Consider the following 24969-nt stretch of genomic DNA (forward strand, 5'->3'; position numbering starts at 1 on the left):
AAGGGTCTGTTCTGGTAGAGAGGGATGGGGTCTGTACTGGAGGAGGGTTTGTATTGGTGGGGAGGGAGGGGGTCTGTGCTATAGTGGGGGGTCCATACTGGTATGAAGGGAGGGGGGTCTTTAATGGTACAGAGAGAAGGGAGTGTGTACTGATGGAGGGGAAGCCTGTACTGGAAGGGGGGGTCTTTACTGGGGGGAAGGAGGGATTCTATACTGGTGGGTGGATAAGGGATTTGTTCAGGAGGAGGAGGGGGGGAGGGGTGTACTGGTGGAGACTGAGGGCATCTGTATTGGGAGGGTGGGATGTCTGTACTGAGAAGGGGTTTGGAGGAAGGTCTGTGCTGTGGGGGGTTTAGGGATGTATTATGGAAGTGTACTGAGTGGTGGGGAGGTCTGTACTTGCCAAGTTATGGGCCCGATGGGAGGGATTTTTGGTTGTAATCTGTGTACTGGTCTGTGCATTTTTTGCTTCAGAAAACTGCACTCATTGTGTTACATAGTTCTGACCCCTGTACTTTGAGCATTATGCACTCCTGACCCTCATACTCTGTAAGATAACCTGTACTCTATATATTAACCACTCTTGACCCCATTTCATACTACTGACTACAGCGCTCTGTACGCTGACATATTCCTGACCACTGCACTCTATGAGCATAACTCCTGAAGTTCTTCTTTAAGGTAGGCTGTGTGCGGAAAAAGCTAATTTAATGGAACATTTTCATTTTTTAAAAATGACTGTTTGTTCTGTGTTGCAACTCAGGCTGACCACATGGTGTTTTAAAATCTATGGTAATAGTGTCCATTCACACCAAAGCAATAAAATTGCAGGGTGTTCTTCAAAAACAATTCTATGTGTCATGCTTCCCTTCAACTGTTTACAGACTTTCAAAAGAAATTCAATACATCTGAAGACACATGGCAACATGTGTTAAAGCGCACATGATATTGCAGGCGTTTTCAGTTGCCTCTGGCATGAATAAACCTTTAGCTATTGAAAAGATAGGGGTGATGATGAGCAAAGAGAAGCAATCCACAACAAGCCATGAGATGTCAGGTCACAGAGATACACTCCATAAAGATCTAAAAATAACAATTAATGTAGTCTTTAAAATGAATTCATTATATATTTCTAATATAAATTGTGTATGTGCCTGAATGTATACTGATATTAGCCTTCCACAATCCACTGCATGATAGCAACACTCTGGGACTGGGGAAGGGAAAGGCAGCACTAGAAGCCAGTCTACTGGAAGCCAGTCAACATGGTGATAACAGGAGACAACAGAATGAACAAGAAGACAACTCATTATTATTCTGGTATATCTTACCTGTCCAGTCAGTAGGCAGGTAAACCCTGGATCATAAAACTGGCCGCACATGTAGCTAGGTGCCCGCTAGCTCTACATGTATCCTTCCCCCGTTCACCCCCCCCCATTTCCCAACACATGTTGCTGCCTGAGGGGAGTGAAGAGTGTCAGGCTGTGTTGCAAGGCAGGTTGTGTGTTTGATCCTCTGCTTGCTCCTGCTCCCCCCCCCCACAGTAGAAGATCAAATCCAATCAGGGGCAAGTGATGATGCAGCCACCGAGAACTCCGGGACATGTAGTCCTCAAACAGCACTGCAAAATACAAGTAAATGGAGGTTGATGGAGCTGCGGGCTTCAATACCCAGGATTCCTTGCAGAGGACAGAGACAGCATTTTCCTGGGAAACTGCCAGATATCGCGGTAGACATTCTCTGCATTAACATAAAATACCTTCTGTGTGCACCTACATCAACACCCCTCCCCCTAGCCATCCCTTATACTTACCTGAACCCAATCTCCATCCAGCACTGTGCTCAATAAAGGCGGTTCTCTCGTATCTCTCTCTCCTCACTGGAGAGAGAGGCAGCAATGGGAGCAATTGGCTCCTGCTGCTGTCAATCACAGCCAGTGAGCAGAGAGTGGGGGGCAGTGAGTGTCAATGGATGCACAGAGTGCAGCTCAGGATGAAGCCTGCAGCTGTACCTTCATAGGAAGCCAGCAAGTAGGTAGGTATCTGTTTGTTATTTAAAAAAAAAGGTTTACAATCACTTTAGTGTCACATTCCAATGCTAAATTTACTCTGGGAGCAGATATGGGCAATACATATCTGCAATGTCCAAACAGACAGCAACTCTCCTGGACACTTCAATAAAAGGCAGCAAATTGTCTGACTTCCATTCATGATTTCTTGGCAGTTGCATCATGCATTTATAAATCCCAAAAATTAGTTCTATGCTTTTTTATTCTGGTTTATAACACTTCAAACATGTCCCACACGTGTGGTTTAAATGCTTGGTATCTTTGAAAGTTAGTGGAAACTATAACTGAGGTTGATTTACTAAAGGAAAATAGACTGCGCACTTTGCAAAGTGTAGTTGCACTCTGGGAAGGCATTTGTTCCAGACCTTAGTAAATGAGGGGAAGCTCTGCTGACTTCCATCTTCCAATTATGTGCAAGCAAAAATTCTGTTTTTTTCATCTTCTTGCATGTGACTGAGTATTCTTTGCAAAGCGAAGCTTTAACTCATTTAGTGGATCTTCCAATTGTGTATCTAAATCCAAAAATTAAAATGTAGCATATTGCAGCTTAACAAACACATTTAAAGAATTCAATGTGGTGGCTGCGTTTTTTTTTTTTTACCTTTTTTCCTTTATTTTGGTAGGCTGCAATATATTACATTTTGTGCTTTTGGGTTTAGATACGCTTGGTCTTGGTATGATATTTATTGTACAGTTACAACTACTTCAGCTCCACCCCACAGCAGAAATATATATGTGATTTTGCATTTCCGGGTAGGGGGCGTGCGTGCGCCCTACCTGCACCACCATTCACAGCAGCGGCTGTCAATCACCGGGTCCCAGACGGTGATTACTCGCTGGCACCTGGTGATTGCCGGAAATCTCTGATGGGGGGGAGAAATGTTAGTAAACAAAACAATTCTCTTCCTGTGGGCTCTGACACACTGCTTTACAGTGAAGCACAAAAACAGAACATCGTTAAAGTACACTGTTAACCCTTTGATCTCCCCAGATGTTAACCCCTTCATGTCCAGCGCCATTAGTACAGTGTCAGTACTTTTTATTATCACTGATCACTGTATTGGTGTCACTGGGGATGTCAGTGACACCAAGTCAGTTCCCCCCAGTGTCAGAATGTCCGCTGCAGTCCCACAGTCCTGCTATAAGTAGCTGATTGCCACCATTACTAGTAAAAATGTAAAAGAAAAAAAAAGCCCAGTATATATACTGCCATTTGTAAACACTATAACTTTCACATAAACCAATTAATTTACATGTATTGGTTTTTTTCTTAGAAAAGACATGTAGCAGAATAAATTTTGGCCTAAATTTATGAGGAAATTTGATTTTTTTAATTTTTTTACTGGACAGGTTTAATAGCAAAAAGTCAAAAATATTGTTTTTTTTTTCTCAAAATTGTCCATGTTTTTTTTTATAGCTCAAAAAATTAAAAATGCACAGGTGATCAAATACCATGGAAAGAAAGCTCTATTCGTGGGAAAAAAGGACGTAAATTTCATGTTGGTGCAGCATCGCATGACCGTACAATTGTCAGTTACAGTAATGCAGCGCCGTAAAGCAAAAAATGGCCTGGTCAGGTAGGGGGGTAAATCCTCTGGAGGGCATGTGGTTATTTAGCATGACCCAATATAGGTAAATATGCATACCTCATACCTGAGCAACCACTGTGGAAGCTGCAAATCACTGTCAGCACTAGCGATCATAGGGACCTTTCATAAAATGCCTTGTATTTTTTTATGAATACAAGACATTCTCAGCCAGGGGGAAGTCCTTGAGAATATCGCCCTGTGTCTCCATCTCATTCATTTAGATAACAACTTGTATTCATTACCAAAAATTTAAATACAAGATGTAATGTGCATAGTAGCAGTGCTGAGTAAGTCCTCATGCACACTGGACGTTTTTACAGCTGCTGTTTTTGGCTTTTGATGTTTTTTTCTACAGCTAGTAAACCCCCCGGCATGTTATCCTATGTGTTTATGCACACATAGACTGTAATCAACATTTTTGACTGGACAAAAAACCCAGAACTAGTGGGTTTCTAGAGGAGTTTTTTAGCTGTAAAACCGCTCTAACGCTGAAAAACGCAGCAAAACATGGTAAAATGCGGCACACCAGTGTTTTTGGACTTCTTTTGACCAAAAAAAAAGTTTTTTTTTGTAAAAAAAGAATAAAAAAACGCTAAAAAATCCAAATGCAAAAAACTTGGCTTAACGCTAATACAAAGACGATAAAAAACGCTTAAAAACTCATGTTTTTAACGTGACTTTACACAGCTAACGTTACCAGTGTTATTAAAACGCCCCGTGTGCATGGAGCCTAAGCATACCCCCGTGATTATTATGCAGATGGGATGCCACTCAGCAGAGGTCCTTGAAGATCGCTGCTATCACTTTAGTATTGCAACTACTACAGTGATTTGCAGCTTCCTCTGTGGCCCCTCAGTATGATATATGCATACTTACATTGCTCTAAATCATAACTATGCAATAAAAATCACACCTAGAGTTCAGCTTTAAGTCAGAGCAGGAAACAAAATTGTTCACATAAAAAAAAGTTAGGTCTATTAGTAACACTGAATCAGCATTAGAATCTGCATCTTCTTAATTTGCTTGTTTTCTGACCGAATTCTCAGGTATTTGTGAATCAGGGAATGCTCCACCTTAGGCGGGCCTCTACTCTTAGAGATGAATGTACACCATGTACACTGTTCTCCAGTTGATGTAAATGTACATCGTTCCACTGTAGCTTACAGTCGGTTGGGCTCCACTTGAGTTTAACTCTTGAACTTCCATACCTCTGTAGAGGATGGCGACCTATGCAGTGCAGTTCTGCTCTGGCTGCTTTGGGAGATAGAATGCAGTGTCAGGAGTGCCGATAACATCTCTCTCATGGCTAGAGGCAATTCCACCCATAACAGGTACATGTTCCAACAGACTGCTAGCTGACTGTACCTTCCATTGCTCATGGCAAACGCATATACTGTATAGCTTTTATTAAAGTTACTCTTAACATGTTAACACTTCATATCTCATGGGCAAGTGACCCAAGTGGTAGAATAAGTGTGTGCTAGTGCACCCCTTTCAAGAACTTTAGACCAGGCAGAAGGCAAAAGTTTAACGCTTTACTTGTATTAAAGTACGGCATTACAAATGAATCAAAAAGTAGACAAAATAGTCCATCAAAACTTCAATAAAATGGTCAATATACTATGTCCCTAGTCCCTACTCCTAACCAGGCTATGTGTTGCCCTGGCATACTTGCAAATACAGAGTCCATCAGAGGCACTCTCCATCAGCTGGTGTTTTCAGGGCAAACCCCAAGTCCTGACAACTTCACATCCAAGAAGGAAGTGACATTCTGTACTCCTCCCAATTCTGTACTACTCTGGGAACCTCACAGGCTAAAAAGCAAAAAGACTAGGCTCAGGACTCGGCACACTGTCCCCTTTTATATACACAGGTGCAGTGGGTTTGGACCCAGAGATCCTGCCAAAAGACAAAGAACTAAAAAAGGCATTAACCCCAAGGGGCAGCACCTATCTAGCTAATTTCAACCTAATTAGAATCTTCCATGTTTTATTGTCAAAGCTTAATTGAACAAGCTGAAGTTAAAAGCTAATTGACTACCATGCACAGCTGCACCAGATTCTGAGTGTACCACTTTTAGTAAATCAAGCCCATTGAGCCTTTATAAAGGCTAGCATTGGATTGTGCTAGCAGGCTATGCTGAAGGTAAAATCTGTTATGGCAGATATGAAGAAAACCGGAAGCAGATGGAGAGTGGGAACCTGTCTGGGATTCTTAATTCCCCATAAACCTCCATAATGGTTGTCTGTAATGGACCATGGAATTGCCCTGGTCTCACGAGACCTACTATCCTTATGTTTAATAGAGTCCTGACATTGTACTGCCTGAACCATACAGTAGACATAGGATAGACAGCAGAAAGCAAAATCAGTCAAAATGTTTCAATCCTGAATCTCTTCATTTAAGGGTAGAAGAGCTTGTAGCTCACATCCTGTGAGTTGGCCACAGTTACAGAAATACAATTTTTTATTTAAACCATTATCATATATGTTCTGTAAAAATGCAAACATTTAAATCTTATTGAGCTTTTAAAGTAAACACAGCTTTTATCATCTGCTATGTAAATCAATCATGCCATCCCCTTTAAGTTGCTAAAATTTTAACACAAATGAAATGAAGGTACCAAGAGGTGCCTTTAGACATCCTTATGAGTGTTTGACAGCCTAGCAGCCTTGCAGCTGAGATTACAGAGTTATCTAAATGAGCTTGGATTCAAACTGAATCCAGAAGTTAGCTGCTCTTGCTGGGGTAATGAGCTGCGAATGTGAGATTCCCCACCCCGCAGCTGCACAAACTCAAAGGGGTGGGGATGCTGGTGACATCAGTGATCTAATATGACAACATGGCCATACTATTTATTAAATAAAACGTTGTATAAACACTGCTTTATATGTGAATTATGTATACACAAAAAGACAAATGTGATCCAATATTCTGGACTATATGATTTCAGAAACCGAAACAGGAGCTCCCTAAAATAGTAGCAAAGTTGTTTCTAAAGAAAGATGAAGAAAATGCTAACTGGTCACAGATAACTTCACCACTTGAAACAACATTCTTTTTTCTCAATCAGTCTTTTCTTACAAGTATTATAGAAAACAAAGCCCATGGCTGTAGAGTAAACTCAAGACTACTACAGAACGTAATCTACAGAAACACAAATCCTTTGGCAGCCAAAACAGCTCCCATGTGTGTATTTTATTTGAAGTTAATCTCCTTATGATTGACAAACACATATGTGCAGAGTCACATGCCAAACATGTGTGTTTCTGTGGGTTTTCTGTGAAAGACAGCTCTTGGTCCCTGCTAATGATCGGTAGTCAGCAGTATTGGCTCCCAATCATGTGACTACAGTGACAGCCAATCACAGTGGTCATGTGATCAACTCATGTCTCCCACCCCCGGCATTCAGAACTTTTTAAAAGCACTCCAGGGCTGGCTAGAAGGGGCTAAACTTTAAAGCAAGAACCACTTCATGGAAATCACGAAACTACCTGACTTCTTTAGTGCATTTAGGGATCATGTACACTGCAGCTGATAAACTCTCATTCAGGAGCTTTTGCGTTTTTTTCAGCAGCCCCTCAACTCTTCCTAATGTTTTCCTATGTGTCCATGTACACATAGTCGTTTACAGACAGGTGAGTTTACAGTCATTTTTTTTTTTAATGCACCAAACTTGCATAGATTTTACCGGCGTTTCAAACACCAAACGCTTTAAACATTTGTAAACGCATGTAAACGTAGTTAACTGCGTTTATAAGCATTTGCGTTTAGAAGCGTTTTTAACTTTTCCATGTCCAGATGCTGTCCAGAGCCTTTTTTCATCATCAGAAATGCATGCAAAGCATTTTCCATGTATTCAAATGGACCCGGTACACCAGCGCAGTCAGTTCCAGTTTCACCTGAAGGAAAAAATGGTAGAATGTGCTGCAATATGCTCATGATGGGATCCATAGTGAATACAACCAGAAAAGACAGGTCATCTCAACACATACTGCTCTCTGTGCTTCTGCTCTCTCCATTTCTCTCAAAATATCTGAAATAGTTAATTTTTTACTGTTTTTCAGTGCATTCTGGGCATTTGGGAAGGTCCCCTAAGGTTAACTTTTAAAAACGCTTCTAAACGCAAATGCACATAAACGCGGTATGCAAACGTGGTTAAATTAAAGTTTTTTTAACCTGCGTTTTCCAGCAGTCAGTTTTCCTCGTTCAGAAGAGTTTTCCAAACACCCCGTGTACATTCTACAGACATATGAAATCTTAGTACATGGCATTTACAATTTCATGCAACTAGTGTAAACTATTTACAGACAACCTTGCAGTAACAGGTAAGGCCCCGTCCCACTTCACAAATCACCTTTTATTATTATTATTAGTAGGTGTAAAATGTAACTACAGAAGAAAAATTAAATAAAAGATAGGGGGTTATGATAGGTTTATGCTACAGCACTCTTTTACAGTGTGGTCTCTATGCCTCCCTGGCGGTATTCCCAAGTGTAGCTCGGGGTAAAGTTTCAGTACCACAAGCGGTAACTCCGAGCTACACTCGGGCTTACCATGCGGCGCTGCTCCGTGATCCCTCGATCACTTACCTTGTCCCGCGCTCCCGCAATGTCCCTCCTGCAGTGTCCCCGGCAATGTAATCCGGCGGATGCCGGCATCTGTCATCTGGGTTCCATCGCTTGCGAGCGTCGGGACGTACGGAGGACAAAGCGGCGGGCAATGTGAAAATGACAAAAAGTGCCATTCACTAAAATCACTAAAATCACATAGTAAAACATTACTGTATCAAACCATTTCACATACATTTTGTCCCGAGTGCTTTGTCCTGTGCCCTGCCTGCATTTTTACTGTTCTTTCTGCCTGAAAACTGAGAAATGTCCATGGCATCTAAAAAGCGTCCCTTTAGGTCAAAAGCGGGTTTAGATCAGCTAGAGAACAGAGATAGTAAATTAGAACCACTTGCAGAATTGAGTGATAATGATTCATGGGGAAATTCGTCATCAGACACTGAAAACGATTTTGCGACTTTGCTCAGTGATGTGCGAACTTGGCGATATATTTCAAATTTCAGTGTTTTTGGTTTGATTATATTATTGAATTAAATGTATTATTATATTATTATTTTTTATGATAATTTATTAAATTATAATTTATGATTTCATATTTCAAGTTTTATCATACCCGGAATGTTTACTAGACACTTGTTCGGACAGATTTCAGTGAGTTATTCCTAAAAATGACAGGCCTACAATAAAAAAATACATATTTCCATGCAAAAAAATGTACCGCTTTGAGCACAGAAATATGGACATAATCAGACCGCTAGGGAGGTTAAGCAATGCAATAATTCAAAAATCATACAGCTACGTCACAGACACCGCAAACTGAAAGGTAGCCATATCAGTAGAGACCAACTGGTGTGTGCCAACCACTCCAATCAATGCAATACAAATAACACTTCATCACTTTTAAAAATTGTTCTATACCCAAGCTTAACTACAATATATAAATCTTAAGTACTTCCCTCCACCTTTACAAATAGAAATAGACAATGTTGTCCATTTTCACACATTTAAAAACCTGTCTGGATGTCTAACCGGGTATATTGACCTTCTCAGGTGCTATCTCAATTGCTAAACCACATACTCTAAATCTGAAAGTCAACATGTTTATATACTTCCATATAAGTGCTAATCCATACTTCCATCTATAAGTGCTAACACTATCTTAAACAGTTGCCATAGTAGACAAACAGAAGCAGAAAAGATTAAGCAACAGTAGCTTTTGCAGTCCTATAAAGGGATTTTGTAATTTATTGATAGTGTTGAAACACCAAGTGGAGTCTTATGAGTGGCTGAGCTATTTGAACTTTTATGAATGGGCAGCAGTATATAGGTTGATTTGTTATATGTAAACACATGGTTATCAGCTACGCATAATGGATTTGGTTTATGTTTGAGCTATTTCTATCAGCGTGAATAATACTGCTGCTCTTCATTGCCACTTTCGCAGAGCCATATATTAAGAGATCATTTTAGATTTATGACCAGCAATAACCTCTGCCAATATACAGTCAGGTCCATAAATATTGGGACAACGATACAATTCTAACATTTTTGGCTCTATACACCACCACAATGGATATGAAATGAAACGAACAAGATGTGCTTTAACTGCAGACTGTCAGCTTTGATTTGAGGGTATTTAAATCCAAACCAGGTGAACGGTGTAGGAATTACAAGTTTGCATATGTGCCTCCCACCTGTTAAAGGACCAAAAGTAATGGGACAATTGGCTTCTCAGCTGTTCCATGGCCAGGTGTGTGTTATTCCCTCATTATCCCAATTATCACAATGAACAGATAAAAGGTCCAGAGTTCATTTCAATTGTTAGAATTGTGTCGACGTCCCAATATTTATGGACCTGACTGTATGCTGTGCAACTCTGAGCACGCAAACGCTACTGTTGCTTCATCTTTACTGCATGCGCTCAATACTTCTGCTTACCTCTACTGTTGCAAAGACATATTTTTTTTTGTTAAAAATATAAATATAGCTAAATGTAGCTGCCTAATGACTGGCTACTATTTGAGATAGTGTTACCACTTATACAATGCGTGAAGGCATACGAATGCATGTTGATCTTCAGATTGAGAGTTTGCTGTACATCAATTGAGAGGGCCAATATGTGTTCTATATATACCCCTTTAGACATGCCAGCAATGTGCGAATAGCTTGCTCACCAGTCCCTTGGATGTTGCAGTAACCACTCGCTGCAGAAGGAGGGACCCCCTCAGTCTCTGCCCAAAAGCCTCTGGTGATCAGCGGTGGGAAGCAGAGTGGATGATCAAGTCTGCCTGAGGCAGTGGTGCAGGTGTTGTGATGTGGGAGGTGCTGTGCTGCCCCCAGGTGCCCTCACTCCCAGTCTCATGCTCAGATGTCTGTTGGTAGTCTCCAGCTGGCAGGCAAATATTCAGACAGCTTTCTTTCTAACTCCCTCAGTGCCAAGAGGAAGAACATTCCCAGGCAATTTAATAAAAATTGGTTCTCCACTTCTACTGCACAGTGCGCTGTGACCTGTAGTGTAACCACTTGCCCTCCAGTAAATCTACCCCCCTTCCTAAACAAGCCATTTTTGTGATACAGCACTGCGTTACTTTAACTGACAATTGCGTGGTCATGCAACGCCGTACCCAAATTAATTTTATGTCATTTTTTGCCACAGAGTTGGTGGTATTTGATCACCTCTGCAGTTTTTACTTTTTACGCTATAAACAAAAAAAGACTAACAATTTAAAAAAAAAATATATATATATATATATATATATTCTGTTATAAAACAAATGCAATAAAAAAAAATTTAACATCTAATTTCTTTATAAATTTAGGCCAAAATGTACATTCTACATATTTTTGGTAAAAAAAAAATCCCAATAATTGTATATTGATTCGTTTGCGCAAAAGTTTTAGCATCTACAAACTATGGTACATATACTGGAATTTTTTTTATTTTTATTTTTTTATACTAGTAATACCAGCGACTTATAGTGGGACTGCGATATTGTGGCGGACATTTTTACACTAACTGACACTAACTGACACTTTGTGGGAGCCAGTGATAATAATACAGTGATTAAAAATATACACTAATCACTGTACTAATGACACTGGTTGGGAAAGGGTTAACATCTAGGGTGGTCAAAGGGTGTGCCTAGCTATGAGCTTGGTATATACTGGGTGGTGCTTTAACTATGGGATGTGATGGATCGTGTTCTCAGCTCTGCAGAGATACACGATTCATGATCCCCCATGTCACAACAGAACTATATCTATGTAAACTTAGATACAGCTCTGTTCTTCCTCCCTGACCGATGATCTGCATGTACTGGCAAGCAACAGTTTGCAGATGCTTGGAGATCAGCTTGTGCTGTGACAATTCACAACAGAAGAGATCGTCCAGCGGCGCACGCGCACCCCCTTGTGGCAGAAGTGCAAAATCTTGTATATATAAATATAGATATATTATAATATACACACATACACATGATTTTGCACAGGAATGCTGCCCTGTATCAGTAAAACTGCTATAGGGTGGATGTTAAGTCGTTAAGCACAACTCCCAGGATTGTCATAACTCTGCATAGAAGTCTAGGGTGTTGCTTGGCTTTAGCTCTCCTGCTGGCCGGAGGAGAATGGTGCAGCATAATATCATATATCAGTAGAGGAAGAGAAGAATAAAGGGCAATATCTCAATTTCCATATTGCTGAAGCCCAGCACCTGGCTATATATACACTATATTGCCAAAAGTATTGGGACACCGGTCCAAATCATTGGATTCAGGTGTTCCAATCACCTCCATGGCCACAGGTGTGCAAAATCAAGCACCTAGGCATGCAGACTGCTTCTACAAACATTTGTGAAAGAATGGGTCGCTCTCAGGAGCTCAGTGACTCCAAGTGTGGTACCATGGTAGGTTGCCACCTGTGCAATATGTCCATCCGTGAAATTTCCTTGCTACTAAATATTCCACAGCCAACTGTTAGTGGTATTATTACAAAATGGAAGCAACTGGGAACAACAGCAGCTCAGCCATGAAATGGTAGGCCACATAAAATGACAGAGCGGGGTCAGAGCATGTGGAAGCACACAGTGTGCAGAAGTCGCCGACTGTCTGCAGAGTCAATAGCTAAAGACCTCCAAACTTCATGTGGCTTTCAGATTAGCACAACAACAGTGCATATAGAGCTTCATAGAATGGGTTTCCATGGCCGAGCAGCTGCATCCAAGCCATACATCTCCAAGTGCAATGCAAAGCATCGGATGCAGTGGTGTAAAGCACACCACCAGTGGACTCTACAGCAGTGGAGATGTGTTCTCTGAAGTGACAAATCACTCTTCTCTGTCTGGCAATCCAATGGACGTGTCTGAGTTTGGCAGTTGCCAGGAGAACAGTACTTGCCTGAGTGCATTGTGCCAAGTGTAAAGTTTGGTGGAGGGGGGATTATGGTGAGTAAAGGGAACTCTTAAGGCATCAGCATACCAAGACATTTTGGACAATTTCATGCTCTCAACTTTGTGGGAACAGTTTGGGGATGGCCACTTCCTGTTTCTACAAGACTGCACAACAGTGCACAAAGCAAGGTCCATAAAGACATGGATGAGCAAGTTTGGGGTGGAGGAACTTGACTGGCCTGTACAGAGTACTGAACTCAACCCGACAGAACATCTTTGGGATGAATTATAGCGGAGACTTCAAGCCAGGACTTCTCGTCCGACATCAGTGCCTGACCTCACAAATGTGCTTCTGGAAGAATGGGCAAACATTCCCATAGCGACCCACATTGTGGATATGTTTGGATTCTTGCCTATGACTTAAAGCGGAACTTTACCCATAACACATTGATACATAGTAATGTTCTTTAGCAAGGAACAAACATTCAACATTCATAATTATTCTATCCATAATTTATCAATTATGCTGTAAATTGTCTCCAGCATTGTCCGTATGTCTTCTTGCTGGAGGCTGCCAGCGCCCCTGAGCAGCAGTAAAACTTTAGGGCTGTCAACAGATCAGCCTTTACAATTTTGGAACAGTGCCTGAAAAATAGAAATCAACTGAGTTTTAGCAAGAGGAGAAGAAGAGCAGCAGTGTGGAACACAGTCTACAGAGAAACATACATTTTTTACCCTCAGTGTCCTGCTGGTCACTATTGTTCCTCTCTATACCCCACTGGGCACTACTTTTTTCTCATACCTCCTATTGGGTACTAGTGTTCTCCCCCACCACCACTGACATTATTGATTTCCCCCACCATCTGCTGGTATTTAATACTTTAATAAAGCACTGTTTTTTTAATAAGATAAAGCACTATTTTTGGCAATTTTCTTTCCATTGAGGGCACTTGGCAAGGAAAGGAAAACAGGAGATAAGCAGCATAAGAGGGAGATCCCAGCAGGAATAGGAGATGGGAATCAGCCTGAGAGGGACCCACCACTCTTTATATGGTGCAACAAACATCAGTCCCATTAAGTGGACAAAAACGTTATTAGCCTGTTACAGGCTAATCTGGAGGTGAGTGCACATCTTATATTCATTAAGGAAGTCACCTGGAATTACTGATTAGATTTGAATCACTGGGAAAAGTCACATATATTTTTTTCATTGAAGACTGATTAATTTTTATATATTTTTTTATATTATATATTTTTTTGTATAATGAGCATGGGATGACATTTTGATTTCACATGATTTTCTGTTTTTCACAAGTTTATTAATATTGATTTTTTTATATATTTATTGGAAATATGTATTGATTTAATATTCAAAGAAGGAGCGCAACATATTGTTTTTATGTTTTTGAATTATTTGCACATTTAAAGAGGATGTGTTGTATGTTTGCAATCCTGTAATAGCAGTAAGTAGCTCTATTCTATACCCACATTGAGGATATGTTTGGATTCTTGCCTATGACTTAAAGCAGAACTTTACCCATAACACATTGATACATAGTAATGTTCTTTAGCAAGGAACAAACATTCAACATTCATAATTATTCTATCCAAATATTATCATTGGCCGACAAAAATCAATTTTATAAATAGTCCCATACTAAAATCCAGAAGTGTTGATCAAAGTTTACGCATGTCCAGGACAGAAGGCGTCAAGTCCTCCTATAAATTCTGGGGGTGGGTCAAACGTATCAAAGTGCGCTAAGATGGAGGTGTTCCTAGCAGCTAAGTACAGCGAAGGGAGGGGGGGGGGAATTTGCAATGGGGACTAGGGGAGGGTCATAAATGGCTGGCTGCCAGTGAATGTGTCAGTCTCTATATTACAATGTACAGACCAGTGTATCCATTGCCAGCCAGTGGGGGTAATTAAGGGACAGCTGCTGCAGGGCGGATAAAACCTTGTAGCTTATCAGATTTGGCTTACTAGCTTAGTGCACCATGGTGAACACTGGGTGTGGCCAAATTGCCCAACAGTGGGACTTAAAGAAGCATAGTCGACCACAAACCTCAGTCTCCTTGTACCCATAAACTATTCTTACATTACTGTGCAACAAGTGAGAGTCTGACAAACTCAGCACAATCTTTAAAAAACTCTTCCATTACATATGCTTTTCTGCATACTGAAAACAGACAAAAAAAACACTTTATCTAAGTCTACCTTAAAAAAAAACTTCATTAAAATATTCACGGACTGCTGAGACAATGAACACTTTGATCAGAAATATGTCATGTACAATACTGTATAGTGTATAAAGTGCAGGAGTCTGCAAGGCACAAAGTGCAGGTGTGTGTAATGCAAAGAGCGTAAGGGTCAGTAGTATGTAACACACAAAGTACTGTGGTTAGTGTAAGTACAGGGGTCAGCAATACATGGCACATAGAGTGCAAGGGTCAGGAGTATATAGTGTACATAATGTAGGGGTAAGGTGTAACACATCAAGTGCAGGTGTAAGGAGTATGTAATGCTCCAATCATTTCCAAAACAAGATTGACGCAATCCGTAAGGACATTGTCAACTCACAATCTACCTCTCCACCTTGTCCCCCCCCATCACCCCCTCAACCCTTCCCTCCTCCGACTTCATACCCGCACTGCCCCCCACCATACCGAACACCCCACACACTATCACCTCCCCATCACTCTGCTCCTTCAGCCCAGCTACCACTGAGGAGGTCAATAAGGTCTTCACTGAAGCCCGCCTCATCACTTGCCCCCTGGACCCTATCCCCTCACAGCTCCTCCATTCACCCCCCTCCTCCATCATTCGCTCCCTCACCCACATCTTCAATCTCTTCCTCTCTACTGGCACATTCCCCTCCCCCCTAAAGCACGCACACATCATCCCCATACTCAAAAAACCATCCCTTGACCCCACTGACCCAATTAACCTTAGACTCATCTCCCTGCTACCACTCACTTCCAAGCTCCTTGAGCGCTTGGCCTACAATCGCCTAAGCGCCCACCTCACTGATAACAACCTCCTTGATCTACTACAGTCAGGCTTCCGTCCCCTACACTCCACCGAAACCTCCCTACTTAAAATCACTAACAACCTGCTAACCGCCAAAGCTAATGGCCATTACTCAGTCCTCTTGCTCCTCGACCTCTCCAAGGCCTTCGACACAGTCGACCACCACCTAATCCTAACAAAACTGCACTCCCTTGGCATCAGGGACGCTGCTCTCTCCTGGTTCTCCTCCTACCTATCCCAACGCTCCTTCAGCGTCACCTATAACACTGCCACCTCCCCCTCTCTCCTCCTCTCTGTTGGAGTCCCCCAAGGCTCTGTCCTTGGACCCCTCCTCTTCTCCATCTACACCTCCTCCCTTGGCAAACTAATACACTCCCTTGGCTTCAACTATCACCTCTATGCCGACGACACACAAATTTACCTCTCCACTCCCCACCTCACCCCCTCGCTCTCCGCCCGCATCGCCCACCTCCTGAACGACATATCAGACTGGATATCGCTCCATTTCCTCAAGTTAAACCTGTCCAAAACCGAGCTCCTGGTTTTCCCCCCAGCCCACGCCCCCCCCCATCCTCTCCATCACTACTAGCAACGCCACCATCAATCCCACCCCACACGCCAAAGTCCTGGGTGTCACCCTGGACTCAAACCTTTCCTTCCAACCTCATGTCCAATCACTATCAAGGTCATGCAGGCTCCACCTCTGCAACATCTCCAAGATACAAACATTCCTCACCCCAGACACTACTAAACAACTCGTACACTCCCTCATCATGACACGCCTGGACTACTGCAACTCCCTTCTCACTGGCCTACCCAAACAAACGCTATCCCCACTCCAGTCTATCCTGAACTCAGCGGCTAGACTCATCCACCTCACCAACCGCTCCACATCTGCCACCCCCCTCTGCCAATCCCTTCACTCGCTCCCGATTGCCCAGCGCATCAAATTCAAATTACTAAATCTGACCTACAAAGCCATTCACAATGCCGCCCCAAACTACCTAACTGACCTGATACCCAAATACCACCCTACCCGTGCCCTTTGCTCCTCACAGGACCTCCTACTCTCTAGCTCCCTGGTCTCCTCCTCCCACGCCCGACTGCAGGACTTCTCCAGGACTTTCCCCATCCTCTGGAACTCCCTTCCCCAATCCATCAGACTGTCACCTACCCTCCTCACCTTCAGACACACCCTGAAAACCCATCTCTTCAGGGAAGCCTACCCCACCCTCACCTAACAACTGATCTCCTCCACTTCTCCCACCACTCCATCCCCCACAGTCACTTCCTCCTGTACCACTTCCCCTCCCTTCTAGATTGTAAGCTCGAAAGAGCAGGGCCCTCGAACCCCTCGTGTATTGTATTGCTACTGTATTGTCTCATGTACTGTCCCCCTTGCTATTGTACTGCGCTGAGCGAACCCTTTGGCGCTATATAAATACTGTATAATAATAATGCCTAACGTGAAGGGGTAACGTATACAAAAAAAGTGAGTGCAGATGTCAGGGGTGTGTAATGCACAAAGTGTAGGTATCTGTCCCAGAACAGATCCTTTCCCCTCTAAAATCGCCTCTAAGCACAAATCCTCTTCCCACCTAAAATCCACCTTCCCAGCACTCATCCTCTCTTCCTCTCCAAAATCCTCTCTCCCAGCACAAATTCTCTCATCTTTCCCACTAAAATTCCTCCTAGAAGCACAAACCTTTGTTCCTCCACCTCCCCACGATGCCCCCTCCCAGCACAAATTCTTTCCCTCAGCACAAATCTCTCCTTGTCCAATTTTCCCCCAGGTTCCCTGTACAATTCTGCCCAGCCTCCCTGAATTTACAGGCCTTAGATACAGCATAGCAAACAGTCTTCCTTGCCTTGCAGTTTCCCTTTTGTTTCATCAGAGACAAAGAGAAGCATAGGGGAAACATCCCTCAGTTCTGAAGTGTATCACTCTGACAGGCAGCTGGTTAAGGTGAGATGCCAGCTGCTGCAGGAGCTTGCAATCACAATGTTGAGGACCTGGGGAACCCTGCAGTTGTGGGGCATGTGCTTTGGGTACCCAGTTCTACTATCGCCATTGCCTGTCCCCACCCTCTCTCCTGACATTCTTGACTGAAAAATTGAAAGAGTGTGTGAAAATTGTGTGCCAAACAGTGCAGTATCAGTGTACAATATTCGTCCAGCTGCAGCTATACCTGTGTTTATATGGTCAGCCTATGGTATCTCACCTGCATACACATACTAGGACCAATTTGGACAGGAGACAAGAGTCTATGGAGTGTAGGAGGAAATCAGAGTTCCCAAAAGAAGCCCACTTGAGCACAGCAAGCTCCATGCAGATAGTGTTCTGACCATGATTTGAGCTGAGGACAGCAAGACAGAATTAGGCAAAGCTGGGTTCACTTTGAGTACACAATTGTGTGCACTTGGATTTTAGGTAACATGTTTGGGTATTCAACGTGAATACAGAATAAATTTATTCACTCACTAACATTCATTGTGAAACATGAACCTCCACTTTTCAGAGTTAAAGTTCACTTTACAGGATGATCACCCAGCACTTACTTCTTTAGTAAATAAAACCTGCCTTTTGGGTGTATTCACTTGAATTTGCCATTTATGTCAATTCAAACTGACACTTGCCTTTATGCTTGTGTTCTAATGCGAAAAAGCTTCCATATGCATGGGAAAGAATCATATAATTTATGAATCATAATTGAACAGATTCGTAAATTGTGAGATTCGCTGCAGATCAGACAAACTGAATTATCGGTCATCAGTTCTCTTGATTTGTTATTATCATTATACAAGATTCATATAGCGCAAAATACTTTGCTCAGCGCTTTATAATATAACGGGAGACAATACAGCAACAGTACAGTTCAATACAAGAGGGTTAGGAGGGTTCTGCTCCTTGGAGCTTACAATCTAAGAGTGAGGAGATAGTGGTACAAAAGGTAATAACTGTGGGGGATGGAATGGTAGGAGGAATGGAAGATTCCATTGTTCATCCCTTATAACATTTGCCAGTAGACCTTCCATCCATGGCAGCCTTAGGCAACCTATAAATCTCAGTGATGGTCACATACCATGCTGGAATATATAGTTGTCTAACACCTCAAGAGCAGCAGGTTTTATAGCTGTTCAAAATAAAATTATAGTGTCGCGCTCCACTGACAAGTGAATAAATGGTTCCAAAAACAATATAAATATCCCAAAAATTATTTTGTATCCAAAAACAGTATCACTTTTCCAAGACTAAGTGTCAATATTCAATCCGTGACTTCACACTCTTTCCGGTGTTGCAGACAAAACGATTTGTATTCAATTCACCACTATTACGTAGTTGTAACAACCATATGTGCACCTTCACCGGATGTGCTCTTACCTGGTAAATATGACCAAACCAAGTGAGGTCATGTATGGCTTGTGTCCTTTTAAATTGGACTTAGGACTGGATGGGAGCTTTTTTCACATTAGAACACAAGCATGAATGCAAGTGTCCATTTGAATTGACATAAATGGCAAATTCAAGTGAATACATCCAAAAGGCAGGCTTGATTTACTAAAGAAGTAAGTGCTGGGTGGTCATCCTGTAAAGTGAACTTTAACTTCGAAAAGTGGAGGTTCATGTTTCACAATGAATGTTAGTGAGTGAATACATTTATTCTGTATTCACGTGGAGCGCAACACTATTATTTTATTTTGATTTGTTATAACATATTAGTATGGGTATGTGTGACGTGTAGGTGATCTACTGTTACAATGTAATCGTTATATTATTTCACAGCACTTTATTGGTTAATATAATACTTTTTAACACCTTAGTAGCTCGCAAGACCCCACATATTAGGTTTTATAGCTGTGTCACATGACTACATGTACTTGTTTTGGATTACACAGGAGGAGACACTTCTGTCTCATTTCAACTGGTAGTGGACTGTAATAAAGGCATGTACTAGGTGTGCCTTCTAGTGAACTGTGGGCTGGGGGAAGGGCTGTAATCATTGACTTGTCCTCTTCTAGCCCTACCATGGGCTCTGATCAACTGAGGCAGAAACTATTCCAGCATTATTGGCTTTTGCTTCAAACTAAATCACAGAAAGGGGACATCAACTCAGCACAATGGCTTTTCCACCAAGCCTCATCCCTTTATATGAGAAGCATCATTCCCTGTATGGTCTATAAGTCAGCTCCCAAAAAGTCATATTGCCTTTTGCCAAAACATTTTGTCATTTGTTGAACAGCCCCGTGTACTTAAAAAGCACACAGCTGAAACTCATTTTATTTTTTTCCTCCTTTGATGCCAGTGTAAACATCTTGAATTGTGGATGACTTACAGTAGCCTTTCAAGTGTGCTTTTATAAATTGCTTATTCACAAAATCTTTTAGGCTATTAACTTTACTTTTACATAAGAACATTTGATTGCTCTCTTAGGCTGTCTGTGGATTGAAAGATTCAATGAATTTCAAATGAAATCAAACAACAGTCACAACATTCCAGGTATATAAACAATTGCTGATGGACAATAAAAAGGAAAGATATGGGTCAAAGTGATATGACAACTTGGTGGAAAATAATCCTCAGCAGATTAATTTATTTTTTCAGTAATATCCATTCAAAGTATTGTCTAAATTGTAAAAAAAATATAATCTAACAGACTTACTACTGTGAAAAGCACAATGACTGACCACCCTAAAAATAGTACAGTCTAAAAGTCACAAAATATATTAATATTAGCTGTTCATTTACAACCTTTCCAAGAATGTGATAGTATCATAACTTTTTACACTTTACATCTTTTCACCTGATGTTACAGCGTTATAGGCCTCTTGCACATGGGTGAAAAACACTTGTAGCCATGTAGCATTTTTAGTTGTTAGAGAGCAACCTGTGAACACAGGTGCACTGCTGCCTATAGGACAATGGACACAGCTGGACAAAGACTCATAATGCAGCAATGTGTTCAGAGGTGTAAAAAAAACAATATTTCACATTTGAGTGCAGTATTGTATATATTATGTAATGCATATGCAAGTATATATAAGAGTAAATGGGTAAATTACAAAACTGGTAGTGAGAAAAGGATGAAGAAGAATTTCACGCATGCATATGCAGGTTTAGATGAGGCCATAATTTGACATTTTTACTCTGGATCCTTCTGTCAGCAAGATCATGCAAATGAACTTCAGAAAATGATTATGTCCATTTGCAAGAGGCCATGCAGAACGTAAGGCTATTTTCACATGGAATTAGGAATTTTACTGATCATACAGGCATGGTTTTTCTGGCACAAAAGTTCTTGCGTAATTGATCAGTAAATGCTTGCATTTAAATACTTTTTAACTCATAAAGACACAAATGCTTTTTTACATAAAATCTAGTTCTTCTGTTTTCAATCCCAGGATGCACATTTTGCACCTACATATACATGATACATACATGCATACAACACATGTGCTCTAACACATATTTCTTACAATTATGGCTATAAATCTAATGAAAAGTATGAATTGCATTTTGCACTTTGAATTGCATTTTTTATGGTTGTATGCATGTAGCCAAAGGTTACCTTTTTACCTGATGCATTGAAGGTATATAGAAAGAAAGGCCATCTTTTCACTTGATGTCATGGAGTTAAATAAACTATATACAATATATGAATAGCTATATAAGAAATGTATGGTGTTGCTAGTGGTCTGAAGAAATTGGTGATTTTGATTGTGGAATGATCATCATTAATATCAAAAATTTGTATTAGTAAAACTGGAATTTGTTGTCTGTTTTCCATGAGATGAACACATTTTTCATAATTTTGTTTTTCCATCATAAGATAATTAAAACCTGTAAACTACATAAAACATGCAACTTTCCACTACCTAAACTGCCATTAAGACATTAGCTGACTCACTTTTTTGTGAAGAAATGGTATTTTTTTGTCAGAATATTATAGGTAATCTGGAAGATGGACAAGCTTCCTGAACACTGTGTAATGTGCAGTAATCACATTAGCAAAATGCTTAATCAATAGAGATCCCGACTTCCTCTGTTTAGTTCCCCTATAGGCAGTACTGACTTGATTAGTTCCAAACCATACACAATCAGACAGTTTGGGTGTCTAAAGACCTGCAGTTCAGAGCAGGTCAACTTTTTTAATTGTTATTTCTAACTATACCTCCCAAGGCACACACATGTACTCAAGAGACTCGTGATAACATAGGAACCCAATAAACGGAGGCTGGGACCAGATGTCTACACTCCCTTACTCACCTGAAACACAGTATAAGGATTTTATGGGGTCTAGTTTAAAGTGTATTTCCAGAGAGGACTATTCTGATTATGGACACCTTTTTCCAGTTTTACTCGAGCCAAGAATGTATCATTTTCTCTGCATACTGACCCTACCATTGAACCATTGTATATGAACATTACCATATTTTTGAAACTTGTACCAATATGTTTTGTATGCATTTTTGTTATGTCATTTCTTATTTTGGAAATTATTTTTATTGTAATCTGGAAACCTTAAATAAAAAGAGATTATACATAAATTAAAGTGTATTTCCAGCCTAAATCATTTGGAAAGAGTTGGGGAAGGATTTGAACCCCTGTCCAGTTTTTATCTGGGGCTCCACTAGTAAGATTTTTAATATCTTTTACAGTGAAAACCATTTCTCCAGGCAGAAAGTGAGTTCAACTATGCAGCAGGGACACAGACAGGAATAACAAGTTAATAGTCACAGATGGTGCCTTTTTTTTCAGTCAGCCAGTGGGCTGATTGAAAAAAAACTGCCTCCCATTCACACAAAGGAGTTGTATGGAGGAATTCTTCCCGATGCACTATTATATTCTGACAGTGGGACTCCTTCACTGTCATACACTGATCAGCGCTGCAGCTGGTTGGCTGCAGTCACTGACTGTACGAAAGGGCATACTGGTAGGTGGTATATGCCTCCAATAGGCAAACCGTGGGAGATTGACTAAAACTGGGGCACTCCGAATCTGGTGCAGCTGTGCGTGGCAACCAAACAGCTTCTAATTTCAGCTTGTTCAGTTAAGCTTTGGCAATAAAACCTGGACGCTGATTGTTTTTTGTGCAGAGCTGCACCAGATTTTGCACTTTCCAGTTTTAGTAAATAACCCCCACTGGTAGGTTTATAAGCTCCTATTAAAATTGTCCCCAGTATGTGTATGTATGCAAGTGTGGTAAAGACCTTAGATGGTAGGCTCTTTGACGGCAGGGACTGATGTCAAACCATAATATGTAAAGTGTTGCATAAATTAATTTATAAATAAAGAGAGAGAGAGGGGTTATTTTTGTTTGTTTTGTTGTTTTGTGATTTTTTTGTGTCTTTGTTTTCTTTTTTGTTTTTGTCTGTATTGGCATTGGGGATTTTTCCTTACTTCCTAACTGGAAACACTATTAGTAAAAGTAGTAAAAACACCACAGAGGTTCCAATCTCCCTACACTCTATCCAAAAACTGTTTTGGCTGAGCTTACACTTTATCCATCAGTATGTTTGATTTACTTTGCAACTTCTCTTTCCAAATTAAAAAATGGACAAGTTCTGTTTTGATAAAGTATCATGTAACAATGTAGGTGCCTCTACCTCTGCTGGCTGAGATCTGTGCCTGTGCACATCAATGAGTCCCTTCCAGGACTGGCTGGACACCAGTGTAACCAGGGCAGTAAAATGGAACTGAGCAGACATGAGCCCAGCATGGAATCTGCTCATCCTCTCCCTGTAAAGCGATTAGTGACAGTCTAAGGAGTGCGGAGGGCTTTCTCAAGGGAGATAAAACTCTGTCTTATGGATTGGATTATACCGTCCAAACTTCATGGTGTAATGAAAAAAAAAGTGATGAGGGTGAGAGAGCAAAGGCAGCAGGGGATCCCAGTGAGCAGATCACTTACCTGAGGGTCTCTTACTGCTGCTCCTTGGAGATGAAGCTGACCTCTCCCTGGATGACAGTCTATGATTGCCATGTTCAGCAGAATAAGCAGGACCGTCGCTGTACCGCCTGCTAAGGACTTTTCCACTTTCTCTGCTGCTGCTGCTACTACTGTCCCCAATGACCTGCACAATGAGATCTAGAAGAGTTCTCCTGTCGCTGGCTGCCACTTCACTGATGGCCTGGACTGACGATGTCACCAGCAATATGGAGATGGCCAGTACTGCCTGCCATTTCCTCGCCCTCTGCATCTCTCCCTTTGTGATCCTGGGGAAGAGAGAGGGAGGAAGACAACTGTTACACATGCTAGCTTCTGCCCCCCATCACCTCCGGGCTGCTCATGGTGGAAAACACGGGGACCCCCCTCTAAGTCTCTGGAGGAACGAGCACAACGGGATTCTCAAAGTGCCAAAGAAGTCCGCAAAATGACAGGATCGACTCCGCTAACGCCGCCAATGTACTAACTTTGCAATCATCAGTTATTCCTCCAACTGTTATAATCCATCCAACTAGCCCACACTCCTCCCAGGGCACGATTATTCCCAGCAACTAATAGCATGGCAATGACTATCCTCCCTAATTGACTGGCCAGACTCTCTCCTCCCATTCCACATCTTCCACATCCCTTCCAGGGCACATGGATAGCCAGGATTAGAAGAAGGTATTAACAAGGCAGCGGAGATAATGCCATCCTGGCTTTGTTTGGGATTGATTTAGCTTTCTTCTCTATGGGGATCGCTACACTGACAGCAAGCTGCGAGTCCACACAGCTCTGGATGGCTGGGACCCTATAGGAGAGTATAGAGGGAAGGGAACAGCCCCATCGTGGACGTGTCACAGCAAAACCTTGCTTGTGTAGTGCAGTTTACAAGGTGGTGCAGGGCTGACTGTCAGGATGACCACAAAACATCGATCAACTCAGAAAATATGACATTGTTGGGTTAAAAGACAGATGCACTTTGCACTTGTACCTTGCATATATGTAGGAGTAGATTTGTACATATATATATATATATATATATATATATATATATATATATATATATATATCCAGACAGAACATGTGTCTGAGTATGAAGTATAAATATATATATATATATATATATATATATATACAGATAAAACATGAATGCATAAAAGTTACATATATAATTTATACATGTATACATATATAATTTTCAACTTACATGCATATATGTGTTTTATCTCTCTCCATATATGTATAGTATGTATACATTCATTTATTTTTTTTACTTACATGCATACACATGTTCTACATATATATATATATATATATTTTTTTTTTCTTTGTAACCTGCATGCATATGCATAGAAGTTACACAGATTATATATATATATATATATATATATATATATATAT

The 24969-nt window shown here is 41.1% G+C and overlaps 1 protein-coding gene across 3 annotated transcripts in view; it reads right to left on the bottom strand.

The window, feature by feature from the left end:
- Positions 1-24969, bottom strand: part of ALKAL1 (ALK and LTK ligand 1) — a 108997-nt gene that overhangs the window by 83221 nt on the left and 807 nt on the right. For all 3 annotated transcript variants that reach the window (XM_089678421.1, XM_089678420.1, XM_089678419.1), the window contains exon 2: positions 23551-23855. In XM_089678421.1, coding sequence (XP_089534547.1) covers positions 23551-23855 — 305 coding nt within the window. The remainder of the gene's footprint in view (positions 1-23550; positions 23856-24969) is intronic.

This window comes from Staurois parvus, unplaced genomic scaffold, assembly GCF_062004578.1.
Source record: "Staurois parvus isolate SC_StPar_1 unplaced genomic scaffold, SC_StPar_1.0 ptg000205l, whole genome shotgun sequence".
Classification (NCBI taxonomy): domain Eukaryota; kingdom Metazoa; phylum Chordata; class Amphibia; order Anura; family Ranidae; genus Staurois; species Staurois parvus.